This window comes from Aricia agestis, chromosome 6, assembly GCF_905147365.1.
Source record: "Aricia agestis chromosome 6, ilAriAges1.1, whole genome shotgun sequence".
Lineage (NCBI taxonomy): Eukaryota > Metazoa > Arthropoda > Insecta > Lepidoptera > Lycaenidae > Aricia > Aricia agestis.
Window position 1 is genome coordinate 6,254,549 of NC_056411.1, and position 22,445 is coordinate 6,276,993.

Genomic DNA, 22,445 nt, shown 5'->3' on the forward strand with positions numbered 1-22,445 from the left:
CAAAAGTAATTCATTCTTTATCAGAACCTCTAAACAATTCAACACATTAAGCGAAATATTAAATATTGACCTATTCAGTGATAAACCAAATAGTATTAAACATAAACTCTCCAAGCACTGGTTCTTTGCAATGGCCAAGTTACCTCGTAAAATTTATTTAACTCATTACTTGTTTTAAGTTTAAATATTTGTCAAATATACATACCCAATATTGTATTATATAAGCAGACTTTGAGCATCAGCTTGTTATTAATTATTAAGTATTATGATTGTTATTTTGTGTCATTTGTCTATAAATTTTATTTTAGTATCATACATTTGAAAACATGTAAATGGTCTATTGTAATATTCCTAGAAATTTTATAATATGTAAATTTGTACTGTTTGTTTTCCTAAATAAAAAAAAAACTAATCACAGGAATTGATTCATAGGCGGACCTACGTTCATCATCATCATCATATCAGCCTATAGTCGTCCACTAGGCCTCTCTCAATGAACGCCAGGATGACCGATCTCCTGCAACTCGCATCCAACATGGGCCCGCAACTAAACGGAGATCGTCGTCCCACCTAGTTCGTGGTTGGTTTATGGGAAGCCAATAATATTATGTTCGTCATGATCTTTCGTGGCTGGGACTGACGTAACTCGAACAAATAACATAGGTATGCCATCACCCAAAAAATCATCAACAATTTTTCTATAATAGTACGTAGTCGGTAAAATAATAATAAAAAAATACACTTTATTCTACTTTCCAATGAATAAAATGATACAAATGGCAAATTAGGCCTTTTTAGATTTTACTGGTCTATCGAACAGCTTTAAAATAGTCTTTATTGCGACCACTATAAGTGCTATAGCTACCGATGCAGCTGTAAGTAGTAGTAGTACCAAGTCCATCTCATAGTATTTTGTCCAAGGCATATTGGCGCTGGGAGTCCTAAGATGCTTCGCTCCTCCATGCCGCAGTGTATACTCGACCCACCAAACAGCTCTTTCTAGTGGTTTTTGGGGTTTGTCGTTTATGATCGACCGTAACTTCTGGATGTTGTCACGGTAACTGGAAAAAAAGTTTAACTCTGTTAAAAATTCACCCAAAAACAAATTGTTTTATTTCTGAGTAAATTTGAATCAAATCTTTTCAGAATTTCTACGTGATCGGTTCCCGAACCGGTTGTAGGTCACAACTCACAACCGGTTCCGGAACTAACCCGGCGAGAAGAACCGGCGTAAGAAACTCGCACAGGGCTCACTTTTTACCAAAAAAAAGTTATTCAAGACAAAGTTATTCTATCATATCATATTATTACGACATCGTGGTTATTCGCAGTGTTAATGTCTTTATTAGGACGAGAAAGTTCCTCATTCGACGGATGATGTATTGCCCTAAATCCTTGCTAAAATTTTACGAGGTAAGTAATAAAAGTATTTCAAAAAAATAATGCCAATTATTTTGCCAGCAGATGCATAATTTTGGTTTATTTTGAATGTAAAATAGGATTAAGATGGAAAATAATTTCCTCGCAGCTAATTCAAGAATTGTAAAAACCAAATACATTTCTCGTTACTAAAATACCAATGTAAAAGAATTAAGAAATTCTTATAAACCTAGAATACAACTGTAATTTTACATAATATATTGTTTATGAAGAATAATAACGTTTTCGGTGCTACTAATATAAGAATCGTTCGTGCCTAGATAACTTAAAATGCAATAAATTATTTTGATGTGAACTGTGACTTTTGATTCTATGTAATTGAGGTTATGAGATACTTACTAAAATATATACGATTTTGTTTATGTGTGGGACATCCAATGTATGCAAATTGCAAATATACATCATGTTACATATTAAACTAACTGAAAAGTGATATCTATTAAGTTATTTAAAAAAAATAGTATACGAATTTTAACTGTTGAAAAAGTATATAATTTACAGGAGCGCGACGATCGACGTAATCAGAAAAATAACAATATTCGTGAATATAGGTTCGGTCAATAGAAGAGTTGTTATAATGACTAGATAACTCCCGCAACTCCTTTGCGCCAAAACGCATTTATCACACGGGAACCGTTCATTTTTCCGGGGTAAAAAGTATCCAATGTCATTTTGCCGGGATTCAAAATATATCCATAATCCATACCAAATTTCAGCAAAATCGGTTCAGCGGTTTGGGCGTGAAGAGGTAGCAGACAGGTAGACACACTTTCGCATTTATTATCCATACTTCCATACTAATATTATAAATGCGAAAGTGTGTCTGTCTGTCTGTCTGTTACCTCTTCACGCCCAAACCTCTAAACTGATTTTGCTGAAATTTTGCATGGAGATACTTTGAGTCCCGGGAAAGGACATAGGATACTTTTTGTTCCGAAAAAATGTACGGTCCCCGCGCGATAAACGAGTTTTGGCGCAACGGAGTTGCGGGTATCATCTAGTATTATATAAGTATAGATTGCATGGAATATATTTTTAATGCGGCTTATCCACATTAAATGTTGGTCCTTAATTAATCTTGATGGACTAATACGTAAATATTCTCCCATGATCGAGGTTGATTGTGCATGTGAAAACGTTGCAATCATGATATTATCTATCTTGTTTAACTATCATGGCCCAGTATAGAGGGACCATAAATAAATATATTCTAGTAGACCTTAGTAGACCTATAAATTTTTTGTCAGTTGCTATCAAAATTGTGTACTAGTCGACCTTGGTAATTTATTGACTTCTTGATTAATACCAACCAAAGAGTATCTGTATTGGTCAATTCTTTAATTGCTTGAGAAGATAATACAAAATATTGCTAGGAATTTAATCCCTAAAAATCCCCTAGTGGTCTTTCGAGCTTTAAAAGTGTGGCTCAAGTTCTTTACTATGAGCTATATTTGACCAAAATTTTATCAATGTCAGTATGGTAGTTTCAAGACCTATTTGGCAAATAACGGAACTTTCCTACACTACGTAGATAACGTAGATGACTGATAATCACTAGGAAGACAATTATACCTTTTATCATCAACGACAGTTGTTATTGCATCCATTAGTCGTTCCTCAGTAATAGTTTCCATATCGAGTCTGACGCCAATTTTCAGCTGCACGTATTTTTCTACGTTGAACCACTGGTCACCAAGCATAGGAATACCGATCAATGGAACGCCAGCTTCAATAGCTTCGTCCGTGGACTGCAGACCTCCCTGGGTTATGAATAGCTTGATTTTTGGATGACCTGCAAGTTTTTTAATCAACACTTATTGCTAGATAAAATGAATTAAAACGCTGATTTAATGAGCCAATAGCAACACATTATAATATATTTTAACCTTCGACGAAAACAGCTCAGAGGGGCGTTATATATACGTGAATAATTATACGTGGTAGAGGCATATTTCGGCACGAATGGGCCGGCTCGACCGGAGAAATACCACGTTCTCACAGAAAACCAGCGTGAAACAGCGCTTGAGCTGTGTTTCGCCGAGTGAGTGAGTTTACCGGAGGCCCAATCCTTTTCCCCATTCCCTTCCCTACCCTCCCCTATTCCCTTCCCTTCCCTACCCTCTCCTATTACCCTATGCCCTCTTAAAAGGCCGGCAACGCACTTGCAGCTCTTCTGATGCTGCGAGGGTCCATGGGCGACGGAAGTTGCTTTCCATGAGGTGACCAGTTTGCTCGTTTGCCCCCTTATTTCAATAAAAAAAAACTAAGACTGAACATTACAAAATTAATGTTGTTACTTACGCAAAAGATCTGACTGAGGTAGCCATTTGAAAATTTTGACATTCGACGGCTTTCCCGGTAGTTCCTCTTCATCCCACTTCCAAAGGATATCATAAGGTAGCCTCGAGAAGACGTTTATGAACGATTGTATGATATCGCTCTGCAGCGCTGAAGGAACGGCATTCGTACCGAGACTGAAATATATGACGCCGTTCTTTGAAGAGTCGAGATAAGTTTCTAAGTCCTGGAAATAATATTTTTCATGTTTATATTATTCATATTATAAAATTTACAAAATTTTTGTGTGTTTGTTTATTTGTTTGTCTGTATGTATGTCCGATATAGAGTACTGAACGGATTTACTTCAAATTTTATAGGAATATTACTTAGAGGTCGGGTCAACGCATATTATAACGATATCACCTAGGGGGGGGGGGGGGGGGGGGGGGGCTCAAGTTTCAATATTTTTAGTTTTTTGCTCATATCTCTAAAGCGGTGCCTTGTTTTCAGTTGAGTTGCGGCGTTATATTTCTCCTTTCTTAAGAACAAAGTTAAAAACTAAACAAACGGTTTTCGAGTGTCATTTGAATTGGGGGGGCTGCGCCCCCCAAACTCCCTCCTCCCATCATGCAACTGTTGCATATAACGAAATGGTGTCGTGGCGTTTGTATTGCGTCTTATTTCTCCTTTTAGGAACAAACTAAGTCATCTATACATATAATAAAATCTTAGAAAAGTAAATTCTGTACATTAAATATTTTTGAAAAAATATAATACTTGGGACGTGACCTACTAATATGCTAACGCGGACAAAGTCGCGGGCAACAGCTAGTAATATAATATAGCAAGCATAGTAACTGTAATTTACATATTTATAACTCCAAGGCAAAATAAGCTATTATGTAAAATATATATATACGTGTTTAACTGCCTACCCAATATTTTAAATGCCAAAATATTGAATAAGTTTTGTTTCCTTTTTGGGGCATTCCACGCCAAGCGTATAATAATTATTAAAGGCCGGCAACGGCAAATTATTAAAGGCTCGCAAAGTATGTTGCGAGTGCGTGAAACAGCGCAAGCGCTGTTTCATGTCGGTTTTCTGTGAGCCCGTGGTATTTCTCTGGGCGAGAGGGTCCATTCGTGCTTCGGCACGAATGGACCCTCTCGCCTTCTTCGCTTCGCCATGCTTCGGCATGGCTCTCCCACGTCAAATCTTCTTCACAGCCGATTATAGATTTTTTTAAAAGTTTTTTTGTTTTTTTTTTTTTTAATATTTTTTGTGTAAATAGCTAATATTATTGTATAGAACATTCCTGCACTACTTCTACAATGGGTCGGGAAGTAGATTAGGAGCTAGACTGAAAATACTGCGAAGGGTGGCGTCCAGCGCCATACTGCACTTATATGGCCAAAAATCTCTTAATTGGCAAAAAACTTCGATTTTGACGTGGGAAACGTACCATGCATAGTAATTATTATTATTATCTATCACATGTGATCTTTGCCATTATTGATCATTGATCTTTCGTTAATGATTATTGTTATAGCTAGATCATTATCTCCAACAAAGTTGTAAGACAATATTATACATTATAATATACTAGCTGTTGCCCGCGACTTCGTCCGCGTGGACTTCAGTTTATAGCGCGCGATGTCAACAAAATTGGTGTCAAAAGCTTTTATAAAAAACCCTGGTACCCCTTAAATCAATACAGCTGTGCAGTGTGCACACAATAAGTATTTAATTTTTTTATATTAAACTTTATATTTTATGCCAAATTTTAAAGCTTATAGCCCTAGCCCTAGCCCTCCAATTACACAACTTTACCCATAAACTATTTATCATTGATAGATTTAAGGTTACGTCACTGCACAGATAAAGTACTGAGTTATTTAATACCGTAGAATAGATATAACAATCGAAAAAAATCGAAACTTAAAAAGATGATACCACGTCTTATAGAAATACTTTTGAGCAAGCGTCAGCGCGATGTAGAAGATGCACGGCGCCATCTATTATGAATTGTTGGAACTAACTTAATTTGAACAAATTTACGCATTTTCACCCCCTTACAACCCTTTTTTCCAGTAAAAAAGTAGCCTATGTCCTTTCTCAGGCTTTAGACTATCTGTATACAAAATTTCATTACAATCGGTTCGGAAGTTTTGGCGTTTGGCGTGAAAGCGAGACTGACAGACAGACAGACAGAGATACTTTTGGCGTTTGGCGTGAAAGCGAGACTGACAGACAGACAGACAGACAGAGATACTTTCGCATTTATAATATTAGTATAGATTATGTGCACACTGCATAGCTGTTTTTGGGTATTTTGATTAATTAAGGGCCGCGCTACACCGGAAGCACTTACCAGGGTTTTAAAAAGTTTTTAAATTTGATACAAATTTTGTTGACACCGCGCGCTATAAACTAAACTCCACGCGGACGAAGTCGCGGGCAACAGCTAGTATTATACATAAAATATGTTTAAGATTTTTGAAATTTTATTTTAATACACATCCAAGACCCAGGAACATTGAAAACTTTTTGTTCCGCCTGCGGGACTCGAACCCAGGACCCCCGAGATGAGCGCTGGCCACGCGCAATGCGAATTCATTTTCATCGATATTTTCATGGAAATAAGATATTTTCCCACATCAAAATGTAGCCTATGTCCTTTCTCAGACTCTAGAATAACTGTATACAAAATTTCATTGCAATCGGTTCAGTAGTTTTGGCGTGAAAGCAAGACAGACAGAGATACTTTCGCATTTATAATATTAGTATGGATAGTATGGATTAGAAATGCAGTAGGAGTTCTACATAAGATAAGATAGATTGATTATTATTATACCAAGTGATAATATTATTAAACATAATATTCTAACGTATTAAAAACTATAAACAAAAACATACTAACTAATAAGTATGATTAGTTCTATGTTACAATAGTAAAAAATAAAACGCCATCTGTTGAATCGTATTAGAACTAAAATGTTCATTCCATCGATATATTTCTGGATTTTTTATAATATTATACATAAAATATGTTTAAGATTTTTGAAATTTTATTTTAATACACATCCAAGACCCAGGAACATTGAAAACTTTTTGTTCCGCCTGCGGGACTCGAACCCAGGACCCCCGGGATGAGCGCTGGCCACGCGCAATGCGAATTCATTTTCATCGAAATTTTCATGGAAATAAGATATTTTCCCACATCAAAATGTAGCCTATGTCCTTTCTCAGACTCTAGAATAACTGTATACAAAATTTTATTGCAATCGGTTCAGTAGTTTTGGCGTGAAAGCAAGACAGACAGACAGACAGACAGACAGACCGACAGACAGAGATACTTTCGCATTTATAATATTAGTATGTACTAGTATGGATTAGTATGAATACATCTACTAGATGACAACCGCAACAACGTTGCGCGTTGTGCCAAAACTCGTTTATCGCGCGGGAACCGTACATTTTCCGGGACAAAAAGTATCCTATATCCTTTCCCGGGCCTCAAAGTATCTTCATACTAAGTTATTAAAAATTAAAAATCTTTTACAGAACTATTTTCTATAAATTAGTTAAAGGATCGTATCGTATAGTTAAAGAAGTGCACCGAGGTGCACAAAATCATTGCTATTTTAGTATTTTGTGTATTATAAATAGGCGCAATATTTACCTTGGGTAAATCCTTCGGAGGATTCAAGTGTATTCCTCCAATGTAAACTAGATTGGGTGGAACCGGGCGATTAGTGTCCCAAACGTCATGATTATTTAAAAACATCATGTCAATGTTATTGTTCAGCTCTGCGAGTGGTGGTATATTCGGATCGAACAAATCCCGCAGCATTTTGTCATCTTCTTTCTCGGCTTCCTCGATTAGTCTTGACAACTTCCAATAAACGTATATTTCTTTTATTTTATCCCAGTAACTTAAATCGTTTTGTTTGAAGCTCGTGACCCCAGGGAACAGAATGGGGTGTGTGGGTGTGCCGATCACATAATCATTGTCCCAAACTAGACCTAATGAGCATATAGAGATAACTGGAACTTTGAAGACGTGGGACAAGCCGAGCGCGACTTTCGCCGGTGACTCTATCAGCAGCAAATCAATTTTATTCTTATTCTCTTTTATCATTTGTTTAACTTCTTTTGTTTGCATTTGATATTTGAATATCATGGGCACTACCTCCAACGCTTTTTGCATTTGATTAAAATAATCATCCACTTGGCCTATATTGATTTTGGAGACCCAGTAATCCTTCCATAGCGTATAAGATAGGTCGTGTACGTCGATTTCTGTTAAATTTGGTAGGTTTTTTGGGAATGCTGGATCGGGAGTGACTATTATAACTTCGTGGCCACGTCTCGCCAATTCATGACATAAAGGACGAAATACGACTTGATGGCTTATAGACGGCACAGGAAACACCGCTAATATTCGCGCAGTGTTAACTTGGTATATTAAAAACGTGAAGGCTGATATTGTAACGAATACGCGTAACATTATTTTTAGCTTGACCACAGAGTTAACCTTTAACCTTAACCGCTAGACACAGCACACACAACTGATCGAAACCAACTAAATGTATGTCCTACTCGCATCCGTATATGAGCCAGAATCGAAATTTATTTAACTAGAAGTTAATTATATTATGTGTTACAATATAATGACTTGTAATTTTATTACAAACATTAGATGAGCGGTTTGAACCGCTTGTATTTTGTTTGTTCATAAATATTTACAGAGTTCTTGTGATAAACTACCGCTTGATGGAATGGTTCTAGACTCCAGTAGCTAATTACAGTAGTAAAAATTATACAGTTTATATTTTTAATGTTATTAGTTAATACCCAAAAATTTGAAAAATACTGCGGGTGACTGAAAAAATCACTTTAAATTATTTCAAACTCAAACTCAAAAATTTTTATTCAGAATAAATTTTTGCAAATGTTCTCTGAAAGTCTACATGATGCCTACCACCGGTTATTGTTAATGAGGATACTCCATCATAAACAAAATCATCACAAAGTTGGTGTTGCAAAAAAGAGTTATAATTTTGTTGACCAGTGTTATTTTTTTTTATGAAATAAGGGGGCAAACGAGCAAACGGGTCACCTGATGGAAAGCAACATCCGTCGCCCATGGACACTCGCAGCATCAGAAGAGCTGCAGGTGCGTTGCCGGCCTTTTAAGAGCGAATAGAGTAATAGGGAAGGGTAGGGATGGGAAGGGAAGGGAATTGGGGATGATAGGGAAGGGAATTGGGCCTCCTGTAAAAAAGTATACCTACAGTAATCAGATTTCTAATGAAATGTTTTTTTTATTCGGTAAAAATTTCTATTTAAGTTAGTGGAGAGGTTAAAATTTGGTATTCAATAACATAACTTTATTTTTATTTTTTATAATTTCTTATATTTAACTGACTCCTCGAAAAAGCTTAAAATTGATTTGAGTGCCATTAAAACTATTACGAAAACTACGACTAATACTACAAGCATGATCACAACTAAGTCAATTTCGTAGTATCTTGTCAAGGGCACATTTGCAGAAGGAGACCGCAGATGCTTGGCGCTTCCATGCCTCAGCAAATATTCCACCCACCACACAGCCCTCTCCAGCGGTTCTTGTGGCTTATCGTTGAATATCGTTCGCAACTTTTTGATATTTTCTCGGTAACTGGAAAAAATTACACTCATAGAGCGGGTTGCACCACAGCCGTTTTATAGTTAAAAATATTTTATGGCGTATATTTTAGCGTAATATAATATTATGGCGCCATTCTAACCATTGTTAAAATCGAGCAATCCATTGGTGACTAAACCAAAGATTTGACATCTTGTTTTAATTATATTAAGTTGGTGCAAGTTCTGTGGTCATTGTTATTATATTGCTAAAATTAACCTTAACCCTTAACCACCTACCAGCGGTCTCTGAGACCGCAACGTATTTTCAAATTCAAATATTTCGATCTGTATGCGTCGTACGACAGTGCGCGTCTATATACCTTTTCTATATACACATAAGTACCACGCTAGCGCTCGGCGAGTCTGAACGTACGCGCATTTGGCCAGGGTAAGTAAAAATATTTCGTCAGCGGTCTCTGAGACCGCTTGTAGGTGGTTATGTGATTTTCTTTCACCCACAAGATTTAGTTTGCTTTATTGAAAAATGGATAAAACCTAATGAAAATATAGAAAGATGGTTGCAAAAGGAGATGTCCGACGACGAGGTCATGTCAGACGAAGATTGTTAAGGCGTGGAACCCGATTCGGTCGAGTATGCTGTTCAGGTTGAAGAATGTGAAAATCTGCCAAGCACATCTGATGTGGAAAAACTTGAAGTTCGCAAAACATGTTTCACGTGTGATCCAAAAAAGAAACGCAAGACTGCTTACTTATGTATTATGTGCAAAATGCCAATTTGTATGGAGTTTGCGAAAAAATATGCTCCGACTGCCGCGAAAAAGTTATGAATATTAGGGGGTTGCAATTTTGTTGAATTTGAAGATTAATGTTTGATTTTTTTATTTAATTTTATAGTTGGACTCCTTAGTTTAGAGAAATAAGACGAAATAAGTTGATTTTTTCATCTGTCTATCTATCAGATCTCTTAATTTAAGAAGAGTATATTTTTTTGTTAAAACTACTAGTTTTGAAAGATTATAATATATCTCAACATAAAAGTCTAAAGCATGAACAAGGATTATACTGATTTCAATAATTTCTTGATACTTACCATAAAACCCGAATTTAAGGTGATTGTTTATGAGCGGTCTCCAGGACCGCACGTAGGTGGTTATGTTACAGAAATAGGTGGTAGGTAGTTAAGGGTAACTGTAGCTATAACAACGTCTGTGGTGCAAGTTGCAACCCACTCTTAATGTCAACCTAGCTGCTATATTTTGGTATATTTTTTGTATTGAATAATGTTTTTTTAAGAATTTATTAGTAAATTGAAATATTTGAGATAGCAATAAATTTTTGTGCATCCATTAAATTTGCGTACTACAAATATTAGCAATGTTATATTCTGATGAGTAAGGTTGCTATATGTTTATTTTTCAATTAACTGACGTGCCTAGTTAGGTACCGTACGTTATCTAAATACGGATGTTAACTGTTAGGGTCAGTTCACATAGCAAATAACGCGTCGATGCAGTGGGGTGAATTTTTAAATGGGCCATTCAAATCTGAACTCTATAACCAAGAAGTATTAAGATATTTTATTTTTCGTTGTAAAAAACGATGCCTCGCGACGTTGCTATGACTGACGCCTACACCTTATTTGTTACTAGACGACAACCGCAACTCCGTTGTGCCAAAATTTGTTTATCGCGCGGGAACCGTACACATTTCCAGACAGACAGACATACATTTATAATATAAGTATGGAAGTATGAATATGGATGAATCATTTTAATATACAGTATATTTTTATAGGTACCTGTTATCTTCAATAACATTATTTATTGCCTTCATTAGCCTTTCTTCTGTTATGGCTTCCATGTCGAGTCTCACACCTATTTTGAAATGAACGTATTTTTCCACGTTGAACCATTGGTCACTGAGCATTGGTATTCCGATCATTGGTACACCAGCTTCGATAGCTTCATCGGTAGACTGCAGACCGCCTTGGGTGATGAAAAGCTTTATTTTTGGATGATCTGAAACAATTTTAATGTGCCTTAAAAAATAAAAGACAAATACACCCATGCGCAAGTTGTCTATGGTAATTTGTAAAGGTAGCCATGCGATTGTGATTACGTTCCAATAATTCTTTTCTAACAGACTTTAATCTTATCTATAATCTAAAAAAAACCCCGCCAAGTCAAGCAAAAAAGCGGCACGGCCGTACCATCCTTTTCTCGAATTAATTTTTCAAGAGAAGAATTAAGAGAAGAAAAAAGTAAAAGCAAGTTAAATGTTGATATAATGGTATAGATAAAATATCTTACGTAAAAGATCTGATTGTGGAAGCCATTTGAACACTTTGACGTTACTTGGCATCTTCGGTAGTTTATCAGTGTCCCATTTCCACAGAACATCATACGGGATCTTTGAGAAAACGTTTATAAATGATTTTATTAATTCCGTTCTTAGTGCAGATGGAACTGCGTTTGTGCCTAGGCTAAAATATATCACGCCGTGCTTTGAAGAGTTCAAATAGGTTTCTAGATCCTGAAAAGAAAAACCTTAGCATTATTAAGTGCCACTTCACAATGGTCCATGCTGGCTCACTACACCTCCGCAAATCCGTTACACCAAACTTTGACTATCTCGCACGGTAAGCGTACATTCTTCTAAGGTAGAAACCATCGTGCTTCCTTAAATTTCCGGATTTAAAGTATCTTTGTACCGAACTTCATCAAAATTTGTCGAGCCGTCAGTGGTTCAAGCATTATAGAGGAAACAGACAAATAGACAAATAATATCTATGGATATTTAATATCTATGGACGCTTCACACCACGTCAGTCTGGCCCCGTGGTAAGTATCTGAAGGACTTGTGTTACGGGCACCAGACAACGGAAATATATTTAATTATTTTATAAGTACTATTACATATATTTAAGATTTTTATTATATGATACACATAATATTATTTAATAAGTACATATCCATGACCCAGGAACTTTGAAAACTTTTTGTTCTGTCGGCGGGATTCGAACCCGCGACCCCCGGCACCAACTGAGCCACAGAGGTCGTCAGAAAATAAACTTTGACATTATTTTTAAATAGCAGGTGCTGTGATTTAAGAACGTTTTATATATTTTTAACCAACTTTAATAATGGGAGAGGATAATTGGCTATGGATATTTTTATTACAATTTGCAAATTTTACCTGAGGTAGAGTTTTCGGAGGTTTCGAGTGTACACCTCCTATGTATACCACGTTTGGAGGAACGGGGCGATTGGTATCCCAAACATCGCGTAAATTAACAAATAGCAAGTCTATATTGTTGTTTAGCTCTGATAAAGGCGGAATATTAGGATCAATGATTTCTTTCAACAATTTGTCATCATCAATTTCAAGTTCAGCCAGGAGTTTCATCATTTTCCAGTGAACGTACATTTCTTTAATTTTATCCCAGAAACTAAAATTATTATGCTTAATACTTCTCGATACGGGAAATAGTAGCGGATGTGTTAGTGTTCCAAATAAGTCACCGTAATCCAATACGAAGCCTAATGTACTTATAGAGATCACTGGTACTTTAAAAATATGTGTCAATCCAAAGCAAGCCTTCGCAGGTGCTTCCAACAGGAGCAAATCGATTTTACCCTTATTATCTTCAATCATCTTCCTCACTTCTGGAGTTTGAATTTGGTGTTTGAACACAATGGACATCGCTCGAAGCATTTTTTCTATCTGATTGAAATACTCGCCGGCGTGTCCAAAAGTAATTTGTTTGAGCAAATATTTCTTCCAGAGTGAATAAGACAGGTCGTGAACATCGATTTCTGTTAGGTTCGGTATGCTGGCGTTTTTCGGGAAGGCAGGATCTGGAGTAATCACTATTAGTTCATGACCACGTTTGGCTAACTCAAGATATAATGGACGGAAGACTAAAGCATGGCTTATAGATGGCATGGGAAAGACAGCTAAAATACGCGCACTTTGAGCTTGGCATATAAAGAATGTTACTACTGTTATTGTAGCTAGACGAAACATTTTTTCTTTTTTGCGAAGAAGAAAAAATTAAACACAGACTACACTCTCACATCACACAACCACTGAATACAATAAATTTTTGAATATAGTAATTATAATAGGAAACAAAATAGGAAATGATTTAATTAAATTTAAATAATTTTGCGGAAATTATATTATTTTTGTTACATTGAACTTAATACTGTCTGAATACGTTTCAAATCAACTGACATAATCGTAATATTGTAAAGAAAATCGAATCAGAATAACACTGGACAAACTGGTTCCATTATTTTGCAAGTTAAGAAACTGCGAAAAACTAGTGCAGGAGCTGATATTGAAACACGGTAGCTAATATAGGACACTGCAATTAAAATTACAATAAAACCACATTACAATTAAATTGATATAATGCAAAATACAACCTACGTGATTAAAAAATAAATATCCATAGTAATATTTTAAATGCGAAAGTGTGTCTCTCTCTGTCTATCAGTCTGTCTGTCTGACACCAAATCACTAAACCAATTTTGCTGGATATTGAGATACTTTGATTCCCGGGAAATGACATTTTATCCCGGAAAAATGTACGGTTCCGCGCGATAAACGAATTCTGGCGGCGTTGCGGGCATCATCTAGTCTAGAATTATCATTTAAATATTTTATACTTGTAGGTACTACTTATAATCAATTTTAGATGTAATTTTAGTAAAGCCTTGAAAAAGTAATGTTCTGATTGATACTTAGCTTAAGCGTATCATAATCGACTACCTTGCTCTTAGACTATTTAGTGTGAAAATAAAATAAGTAATCAATTAAGTATTTGCATTATTTTATTGATCTCTATGTTTTGTATTTCATTATGCCAAGGACAGCGCGTGATCTTGAATAATTTTTAGAGTTTCGTACCCAAAGGGTAAAAACGACACCCTGTTACTAAGACTTCGCTGTTTGTCTGTCTGTCTGTCTCCAGGCTGTATCTCAAGAACCATAATAGCTAGACTTCTGAAATGTAATCTAAAATTGCTGCTATAACAACAAATACTAAAAAATAGTATTTAAAGGGGTCTCTGATACAGAAAACGTGATTTTAAATCTTTTTTGCTTGATTTCAATTATGACAACAGGTAGGTGAAATATTTACAAAATACTTATTTTTATATTTATAATTTATTTAGTAAAATTACAAAAAACACGTTTTTTTGCATATTTTCTCTCTATAACTTTACGGAACCGAATGCGCGAGTCAAACTCGCACTTGGCCTATTTTTTTCTCTAATTTAAATATTCTAGAACAAACAGATAATTTATTTTAGATTGTGGTAAAACATGTTTTACAATACACATCTAAAACTACTTATATTTTAAAATACGAGCTTTTGCCCGCGGCTTCGCTCGCATTATTATTGTATACAAACTTTCATCCCCTATTTTGACCTCTTGGGGGTAGAATTGATCAAAATCCTTTCTTAGCGGATGCGTACGCCATAATATCTACCTGCATTCCAAATTTCAGCCCAATCCGTCCAGTCACGATAGACATAACTACGTCCAGTGTTTGGCTGTGCGTTGATAGATCACCATGTCAGTCAGTCACCTTTCAGTTTTATATATTTAGATTACGTTTTGTTGTAAAAGACTTTAACGTAATAATTTATCTTGAATATAGCTTCGAGCTTATACTTTTTTATATTTTAAAACATAAGTCTAATTGCTGCACTTTTAGCGGATATTTTTATGTCTTATCAATGAACTGAAAAAAACTTCTCATAACTATCTAATATTTCTTAGGCTCACGCAAAATGCTTAACCTTAACTATAACTACGCCTCTGGTGCACCAGAGTGGGTACAATTTCGGTAAACGTTAACTTTTGTTACGGCTGCTAGAAAGAAAAGTTTTTGCCGCGACACCGGCGACAGTAAGTGATTAAAAGTATAGTTATACTTTAGGGAAATATTCAAATATCTACTACCCAGTACTACACAGGTAATGACGTGTGAAAGAGCTTTAAATATCGACTATAATAATTAATATTATTCGGGCCGAAGAAAAAAGTAACTTTAGGTGTAGGTGTGTGTTTGACTTTTTAGGTTATTTTTTAAAATCTAGTTGGCTTGATTGTTGTTTTTGAGTTTTAACACGATTTGCAATATACAATGAAATAATAAATGGGTAATTAACATACTTACAATATATATTTAAACAAATTTTGTATTTTTTTTGCATTTTATTTGTATTATAGTTTACTCAGTTGATTATGTAAATTATTTCTTAATAATTAAGTTGGTAAATAATGTAAGCATATTTATTTGTAGTGAAATGATAATTTAGAATAGAAAAAACACTTTAGAAGATTTGATATTTACGGTTGTAGGGGTTGACCAAACATAGGTAGGTGACCTAGTATGTAATGTTATTTTCATTAGGTCACTGTGCAAGTTCTTGTTTTTGTCGTTATTCGTGCATTATTCTTATCGTGAGAATGTCGATTTTGTTTTCATTGTTTGTCGCGAGTAGTGTTATTTCATAATACCTATAGGAATCAATTGTAATTTTCAAGATGATTTTCGTCAATCTCAAATATCAAAATGACCTACAATCATACTTAAGTTAGGCCACTTGCCTTGATTTCATGTCGCAAACTTTTAGGAAGGTAGAGCTAGGTAAGGTCAATGATATTCTATGTTACTAACGTAACTAGATTGGAAGTTTACGGTAGCAACGCGTTGCCACTTCGAAGATGCCTGCAGGCATATCTCACATACATAATGACATAACGAATATATGACTTGACATTGTCTTTTGAACAAAAAAGTGGTTACGCATTTCTGAGAATCTTTTGTAAGACATTGCTACTCTAGTATTTTAGAAACTCATTGGGTAAGGTAGTCATATTCTTTTGTGTAGTAATAACTACACAAGTTACACAACACAGAATGCAGCACAACAACACGTCTGTCTGTCTAGTTACTTTGCTAAGTAATAGCTCCCACACCGGTTACGGTGACGGTGGCCGGTTTCATTGAAACCAGGCCAGCTACGCAGGAGTAATTTTATAGTGCCCAAGTGTGTGCGCAGTACACAAGAGCACTCTCTATTCCTTTACTCTAATAACCCAGTGGGACGGAAGACCGACACGACCGGCGAGAGATCAGGCGCAGGACCGACTTTTTACATGCCCATCCGACGCATGGATCATCTTACTTGTCAGACAATCAGGTGATCAGCCTGCATTGTCCTAACCAAACTTGGAAATAACATGTTTCCAACGCGGGAATCGAACCCACGACCTCCGAGTCAAGAGCCACGCTCTATACCACTAGACCACGGAGGCGTTTGCTAAGTAATGCAGATGTAACAAAGCAACGTAACAAATTCCAGGTGCATCATACTCCTGTAACGGAAGATGGTGTAACATTCGCAGGATGTTACTCGACTCCGCTGAAAAAAGGAGAACACGTAGAGGCTACAACACGAGACCCAAATGCCTACTGATTAGGAGAAAAACTCATACATTGGTTTGTGTCATCTTATCTATATATAAATTATAAAATATTCGAAAGTGCGTCTGCCTATCTGTCCGACTGTACCAAGTCTGTCTGTCTGGCTCTTCACGCCCAAAAACCGCTAACCCAATTTTTAGGGTTCCGTAACCAAAGTGTAAAAACGGGACCCTATTACTGAGACTTCGATGTATGTCCGTCTGTCCGTCCATCCGTTCATCCGTTCATCCGTCCGTCCGTCCGTCCGTTTGTCTGTCTCCAGGTTGTATCTCAAGAACGGTGATAGCTAGAGAGTTAAAATTTTCACAGATTGTGTGTATCTGTTGCCGCTATAACAACAAATACTAAAAACAAAATAAAATTTATATTTATTGGGGGCTCCCATACTACAAACGTGATTTTATGGCCTTTTTGGCTCTATATCAATAATGGCAACAGATAAGTACTTGATTTTCTCTCAAGATTTTTAGTATGTGCATTTTAATAATTTTAATAATAATATTAATAATTATTTTAATAATAATATTAAAATAAAAATTTAAGGGGGGGGGGGGGGGGTCCAATATAAAAAACACAATTTTTGGTCTATTTTTGCTCTATAACGGTACGGCACCCTTCGTGCGCGAGTCCGACTCGCACTTGACCGATTATTCTAAAATTTGGTATGGATAACTTACTTTGTTTTATTATAAAAAGGGTAAACTGATTAAGTTACATAATATCGCACAAAAGACTAATATTGTAGTAAGTATATTAAACTTATACATAAAGCAAGATAATAACAACGACAAAAATATGTAAAATAGAAATGCCCCTGTTCTCCTGCACCAAAAACCATAATTTGCGTCAAAGAATGCAAGGACGTTCAGAAAATGCAGCAGAAAATTGAGAAAAATTTTGACGTGACGGAGTTGAGGACTGAAAAATGCTGTTGTACGAAAACTTACGAAAGCGGCTGTCAAACTGAAGACCACGGGGATTTCTTTTCCAAAAATGTCTGCCGTTTTACCGTTGATGCTTTCTTCAAATAAATTATAACATTATCTTTTTTATACGCTGTATTCAATATTACACCTTAACGTCAAGTAACAAGAATCTGGCTACACTTGAGTTTAATTTGCACCGATATTCGTTTATAATAATATGAGAATCGTATTTTTTCCGAGATAAAACTATAATAAATATATAATTATGTTTATTCCCGGGACTCAAAGTACCTTCATTTTAAATGTCATCTAAATCGGTTCAGCGGTTTCGAAGGATAGATTAGCATTTTTAATATTTGGTATATAATCTATACTATACTTGTTTTTATTTATAATGTGGAACAAAAACAAATTACTTGGTGATCTGACCGTCATCACTGTAAGCAAAACAATTCCAACTTATGTTGAGAAGCAATTATGTTTTCTATAGCCGCACATTAACTACATAGCTCGTGGAAGTTCATGAAAATGTTATGAAACTAACCTTCTGATTAAGAAACTTTGATGAAGGAAATATCAAAGTTTAGTATTACTCAGCATTTTACATGAACGAAGTTGGATAGAGTTCTGCAGCTAAAGGACAGGCCATAGAGTAAGCGGTAAGTATAGAGGGATCACAGTTTACTACAGTAATATGACAGGTCGTATAGTCACAATAGACATAACGACCAGTAGTTCGACTGCAAAGAGATGGACAGGTTTCAATATCTGTCAAATTCGTCGGGTTTCACTAGGATTATGAACGGAATGTGCCTAGCGCTGGCTGATATAATAAATTTTAAAATATTAAAAATAAAGTTTTTAAAATTGGATTCTGACAATTTTAATCGCATGTGTCAAAACACAAACAACAATACGACCAAAGAGAAACACGTCCAGCGAATATGTCATAGTTTTAAATTCGTAGGTTACAACAACAAGTTAACAACCCTAGCGACGATTTTCGTCATAATACGTCAAATTTAAAAATCTCAACATCAGTTCTAAGTCGGCATACTCTATAATTCTGACTCTGGTATAGTCATTTGATAGTATAATAGAATCTTAATATTATTAATATATATTGATAAGTTGTTTGCCTTTAAAAATTGACGACCTAGACGACCTCTGTGGCTCACTTAGTGAGCGCGTTGGCGGTTGGTAGCTCAAGCTGGGGGTCGCGGGATGGAGTCCCGCTGATTTTACTAAAGGTTTTCTATATGTTCTTGTGTCATGGATGTGTATTAAATATGTGTATCATATAAGAAAAATCTTAAATATAATATATATCGAAGTATAAAAGTATTAAATGAAATATTTCCGTTGTCTAGTACACACAAGTCCTTCAGGTACTTAGCACGGCCGTGGTGATACTGACGTGGTGTGAAGCGTCCATACAATAATTATTAACATAAAAAATATAATTTTTGATAAAAAAGTCGCTACATAATTAGAAATCATTAATTCCAAAAAACCATGATGTCTATGGAACATGAAAAACGGGTCATTCTTGGTCAGAGATATACTTAAGTTCTTTCTTGGTTCTTTCCTACTATTTATTCATAGATAGGTACAGACTATTAAATGTTCAGAGATAATATAAAAATGTGTATAGCATGTGGTAAGTTACGTTATTAGGTTGTATATACTTTGTTAAACATAAGAGTTTTCGGTATAAAATAGTCTATAAAACTATGGGCAACTTTTAAGGTTTCTCTGATATAATATCAGAAAAAATTACAAGCGTTTACGAAGGCTGCTATTTAAGTTGTGTCGTTTGTAAACTTCCCGCGATCATTGAAAAAAACCATATGGGATTTTAATCTCTTTGTATTTGGATTTCAAAAACAAAGGAAATTTTCAGGTTGGTTGAATAGTCTTATGGTATAGACCTCAGAACAGGGAAATAAGGAGAAGTGTTATGTAGCGCCGTTTATATGGAAACCTATGTCGCCGACTTCAATGACACTATATTGTCAGAATAGTGTCAACGGTACACGGTCTAGTGATGTCCGGTCTATCTACGGTGTCGATTAATTATTATTACGACGATATCGATGTATTTTGGTAGGTATTTAAATACTATTAAAAGAATGAAAGTGATAAATAATTAATATTACAGAGTCTAACAAAAATAACTTAAAGGCCGAAATAGGTTGAAATCATCCATGATTACGAAAAACTTTTACTATGGGACCAACTCAATTCGGCAAAATAATCAACTGTTTGGCAAAATCGTAACTAGGCAATAGATAAACATTCTTAATATTATATAACCAGATGTTAAGTTGGAAAAAGACAAATATGTCTGCGAAAACCGCATTCAAATCGGATCAGTAGTTTTCGTGTGATGCTGGAACAAACATACAGACAGACACAAAAAACTAGCCACAGTTTTGGCTTCTATAGCGATGTAGTAACATCCCCTGCTTATTATTTTTTGAATATCTTTAAGAAGGAAAAAAAGGGACCCTATTCCTAAGACTTCGATGTCTTATTGTCTGTCTCGGCTGTATATCTCAATAACCGCTACTCTTCTGAAATTTTCACAGATTGTGTATGTCTGTTACCGATAAAATAACAGATACTAAAACAAATTAAATTTAATATTTAATTTATTTATCCCACACAACAAACGTGATTTTTTTGCTATTTTTTGCTCGATATATTTCAAATTTCAAATCGGACTAGTAGTTCCTGAGATTAGCGCGTTCAAACAAACTCTTCAGCTTTATAATTTTAATGTAGATAATAACGCAACCGCATAAAAAATGTCGATAAAAATATCGATACCAAAATCTGCATCACACCACATCACTAGTGCCTTAGTTTGATAGTTCACGGAACATTTTTCGTGAAGAATAATTGATTTTTAAATTAAAAAGTCGTATAAATTACAGTTGGCTGTGATAGGTGATCCCGCTATTTTTGAAATTCAAAGTATCGCTGCAATTTTTGTAGGTAATTATAGCACAAGTCAGCATTTTGTTCGCAATTTACGGCGTAGTGAAAACGTGTTTGCCGTGGAGTGATTGACATACGACTGACAATTTGTGCCCATATGGGCAGGATTTGGCGACATGTGACAAGCTCTATAACATATCTCTTACTTCAATCTGTGGTATAGACTATAGTCTATTCAAAGGTGACAAGTCGATTGTAAAAATGGAAATTTTAAAGGAAAATTAGATTCTCTGTATTTATTTCAAAAGATAAAAATTAAAAGACAGCCCTAGTAATTCCATTCATAATTAGATATGAACATATTCATACATTAACTTTTTAACTTTTCATTAATTTTTAATTAATTTAAATAAGCATTTAATGTCTCTGAGAGCGGCCGATAAAAGTCGAGGTACTGATGTGGAACACAAGAGGGTCAGACTCTTATCTTAAAACAAAACTGTTGCTTTTTTCTCGTTGCTAAATACGCATTTTATTAGTTTTCCAGCGAACATTTCGCACAATATGTCTGTTCTTATGAAAACGCATAACGTTTTTGCCCGCTCGTCTTTTGTATTCAAGACACAATACATCGGATGCACAACTTTTCAGCTCCTGACGCATCACGTTTATTTCATATATTCCGCTGAATCCACTATTAACTCTCCCGTATTGTTATATTCTGAATTGTTTCGTGAAATTTTGGTATTTATTTATTTTATTTAACTCTTTATTGCACACAAGAAAACATAAAGATACCCTCTTAAAAGGCCGGCAACGCACTTGCAGCTCTTCTGATGCTGCGAGTGTCCATGGGCGACGGAAGTTGCTTTCCATCAGGTGACCCGTTTGCTCGTTTGCCCCCTTATTTCATAAAAAAAAGGGCAGGGGCCGGCAAACCGCGGCTCGCGAGCCGCATGCGGCTCTTCCATAGGATTAAAATGGCTCTTCTAAGAAGAGTCTTCTTACACTCACTCACTGCCTAACTGTACCGCTTTAGCATAAACAAAACACCTAAACAATATGAAACAACTGAATTCTCCGTCAACTTGCGATAATTTACCTAAAATAGAGCTAATCCTGTTTGATACATGGAATAGCCTTCCTGCAACATATGAAACGACAAAAAAATGCATTTGCTATTAGTTATAATATCTATTTTCGGCTCTACATATTATTCATGTGAGCAAACATTTCCATCTATGAATCATATTAAAAATAAATCAAGAAGCAAATTAACCGACCACAATTATTTACAGTCGTGCCTTCAGGACAGACGGAAAGACGGACAGACAGACGGACGGACAGACCGAAACTATAAGTGTTCCTTGTTGACTACGGAACCCTAAAAACACTCGTTTTTAGGGTCAAATTCTTAAAGATATCTTAAAGATCGTAATTACTAAATTACTTGCCTGTCATAGGCAAGGACACCGCTCCAACTATAGTCTAAAACTAAAATATAATATAATTAATAAGTGTTATTGTAAAAAAAATATTTCAGTAAGTAATAAATTTTTTTTTAAACTGTACCTGAATAGGGTTCCGTTTTTACCTTTGTAGTGTGAAGTAAATAAGACTCTAATTATTATTATTAGACTTATAAAATTTATGTAGCGGCTCCTTGAAAGTATGGGAAAATCTACAAACTTGA

The 22,445-nt window shown here is 35.4% G+C and overlaps 1 protein-coding gene and 1 long non-coding RNA gene across 2 annotated transcripts; one reads left to right on the forward strand and one right to left on the reverse strand.

Moving 5' to 3' along the window:
* Window positions 1–718: 718 nt before the first annotated feature.
* LOC121728109 lies at window positions 719–13,399 on the reverse strand. The gene is made up of 8 exons (XM_042116220.1): window positions 12,569–13,399; window positions 11,683–11,905; window positions 11,172–11,391; window positions 9,149–9,404; window positions 7,404–8,273; window positions 3,742–3,964; window positions 3,013–3,232; window positions 719–1,061 (listed from the first exon to the last, which is right to left on the reverse strand). Exons 1-8 carry the CDS (start codon window positions 13,397–13,399, stop codon window positions 785–787), a joined length of 3,120 nt encoding a protein of 1,039 aa, XP_041972154.1. The 3' UTR covers window positions 719–784.
* A 2,093-nt stretch (window positions 13,400–15,492) lies between these two features.
* Window positions 15,493–17,930, forward strand: LOC121728452. Its single transcript, XR_006035804.1, has 3 exons — window positions 15,493–15,552; window positions 16,762–16,898; window positions 17,690–17,930. It is a non-coding gene; the product is annotated as an uncharacterized LOC121728452 (long non-coding RNA).
* Window positions 17,931–22,445: the final 4,515 nt, after the last annotated feature.

Bases quoted from the DNA above. Each gene is read 5' to 3' on its own strand.
- LOC121728109 (XM_042116220.1), bottom strand. From the start codon at position 13,399: ATGTTTCGTCTAGCTACAATAACAGTAGTAACATTCTTTATATGCCAA. The intron at 11,392-11,682 runs GTAAGATATTTT...AAATTGTTTCAG, and splicing joins TCCACAATCAGATCTTTTAC to ATCATCCAAAAATAAAGCTT. The intron at 3,965-7,403 runs GTAAATATTGCG...TATTATTTCCAG, and splicing joins CTCCGAAGGATTTACCCAAG to GACTTAGAAACTTATCTCGA.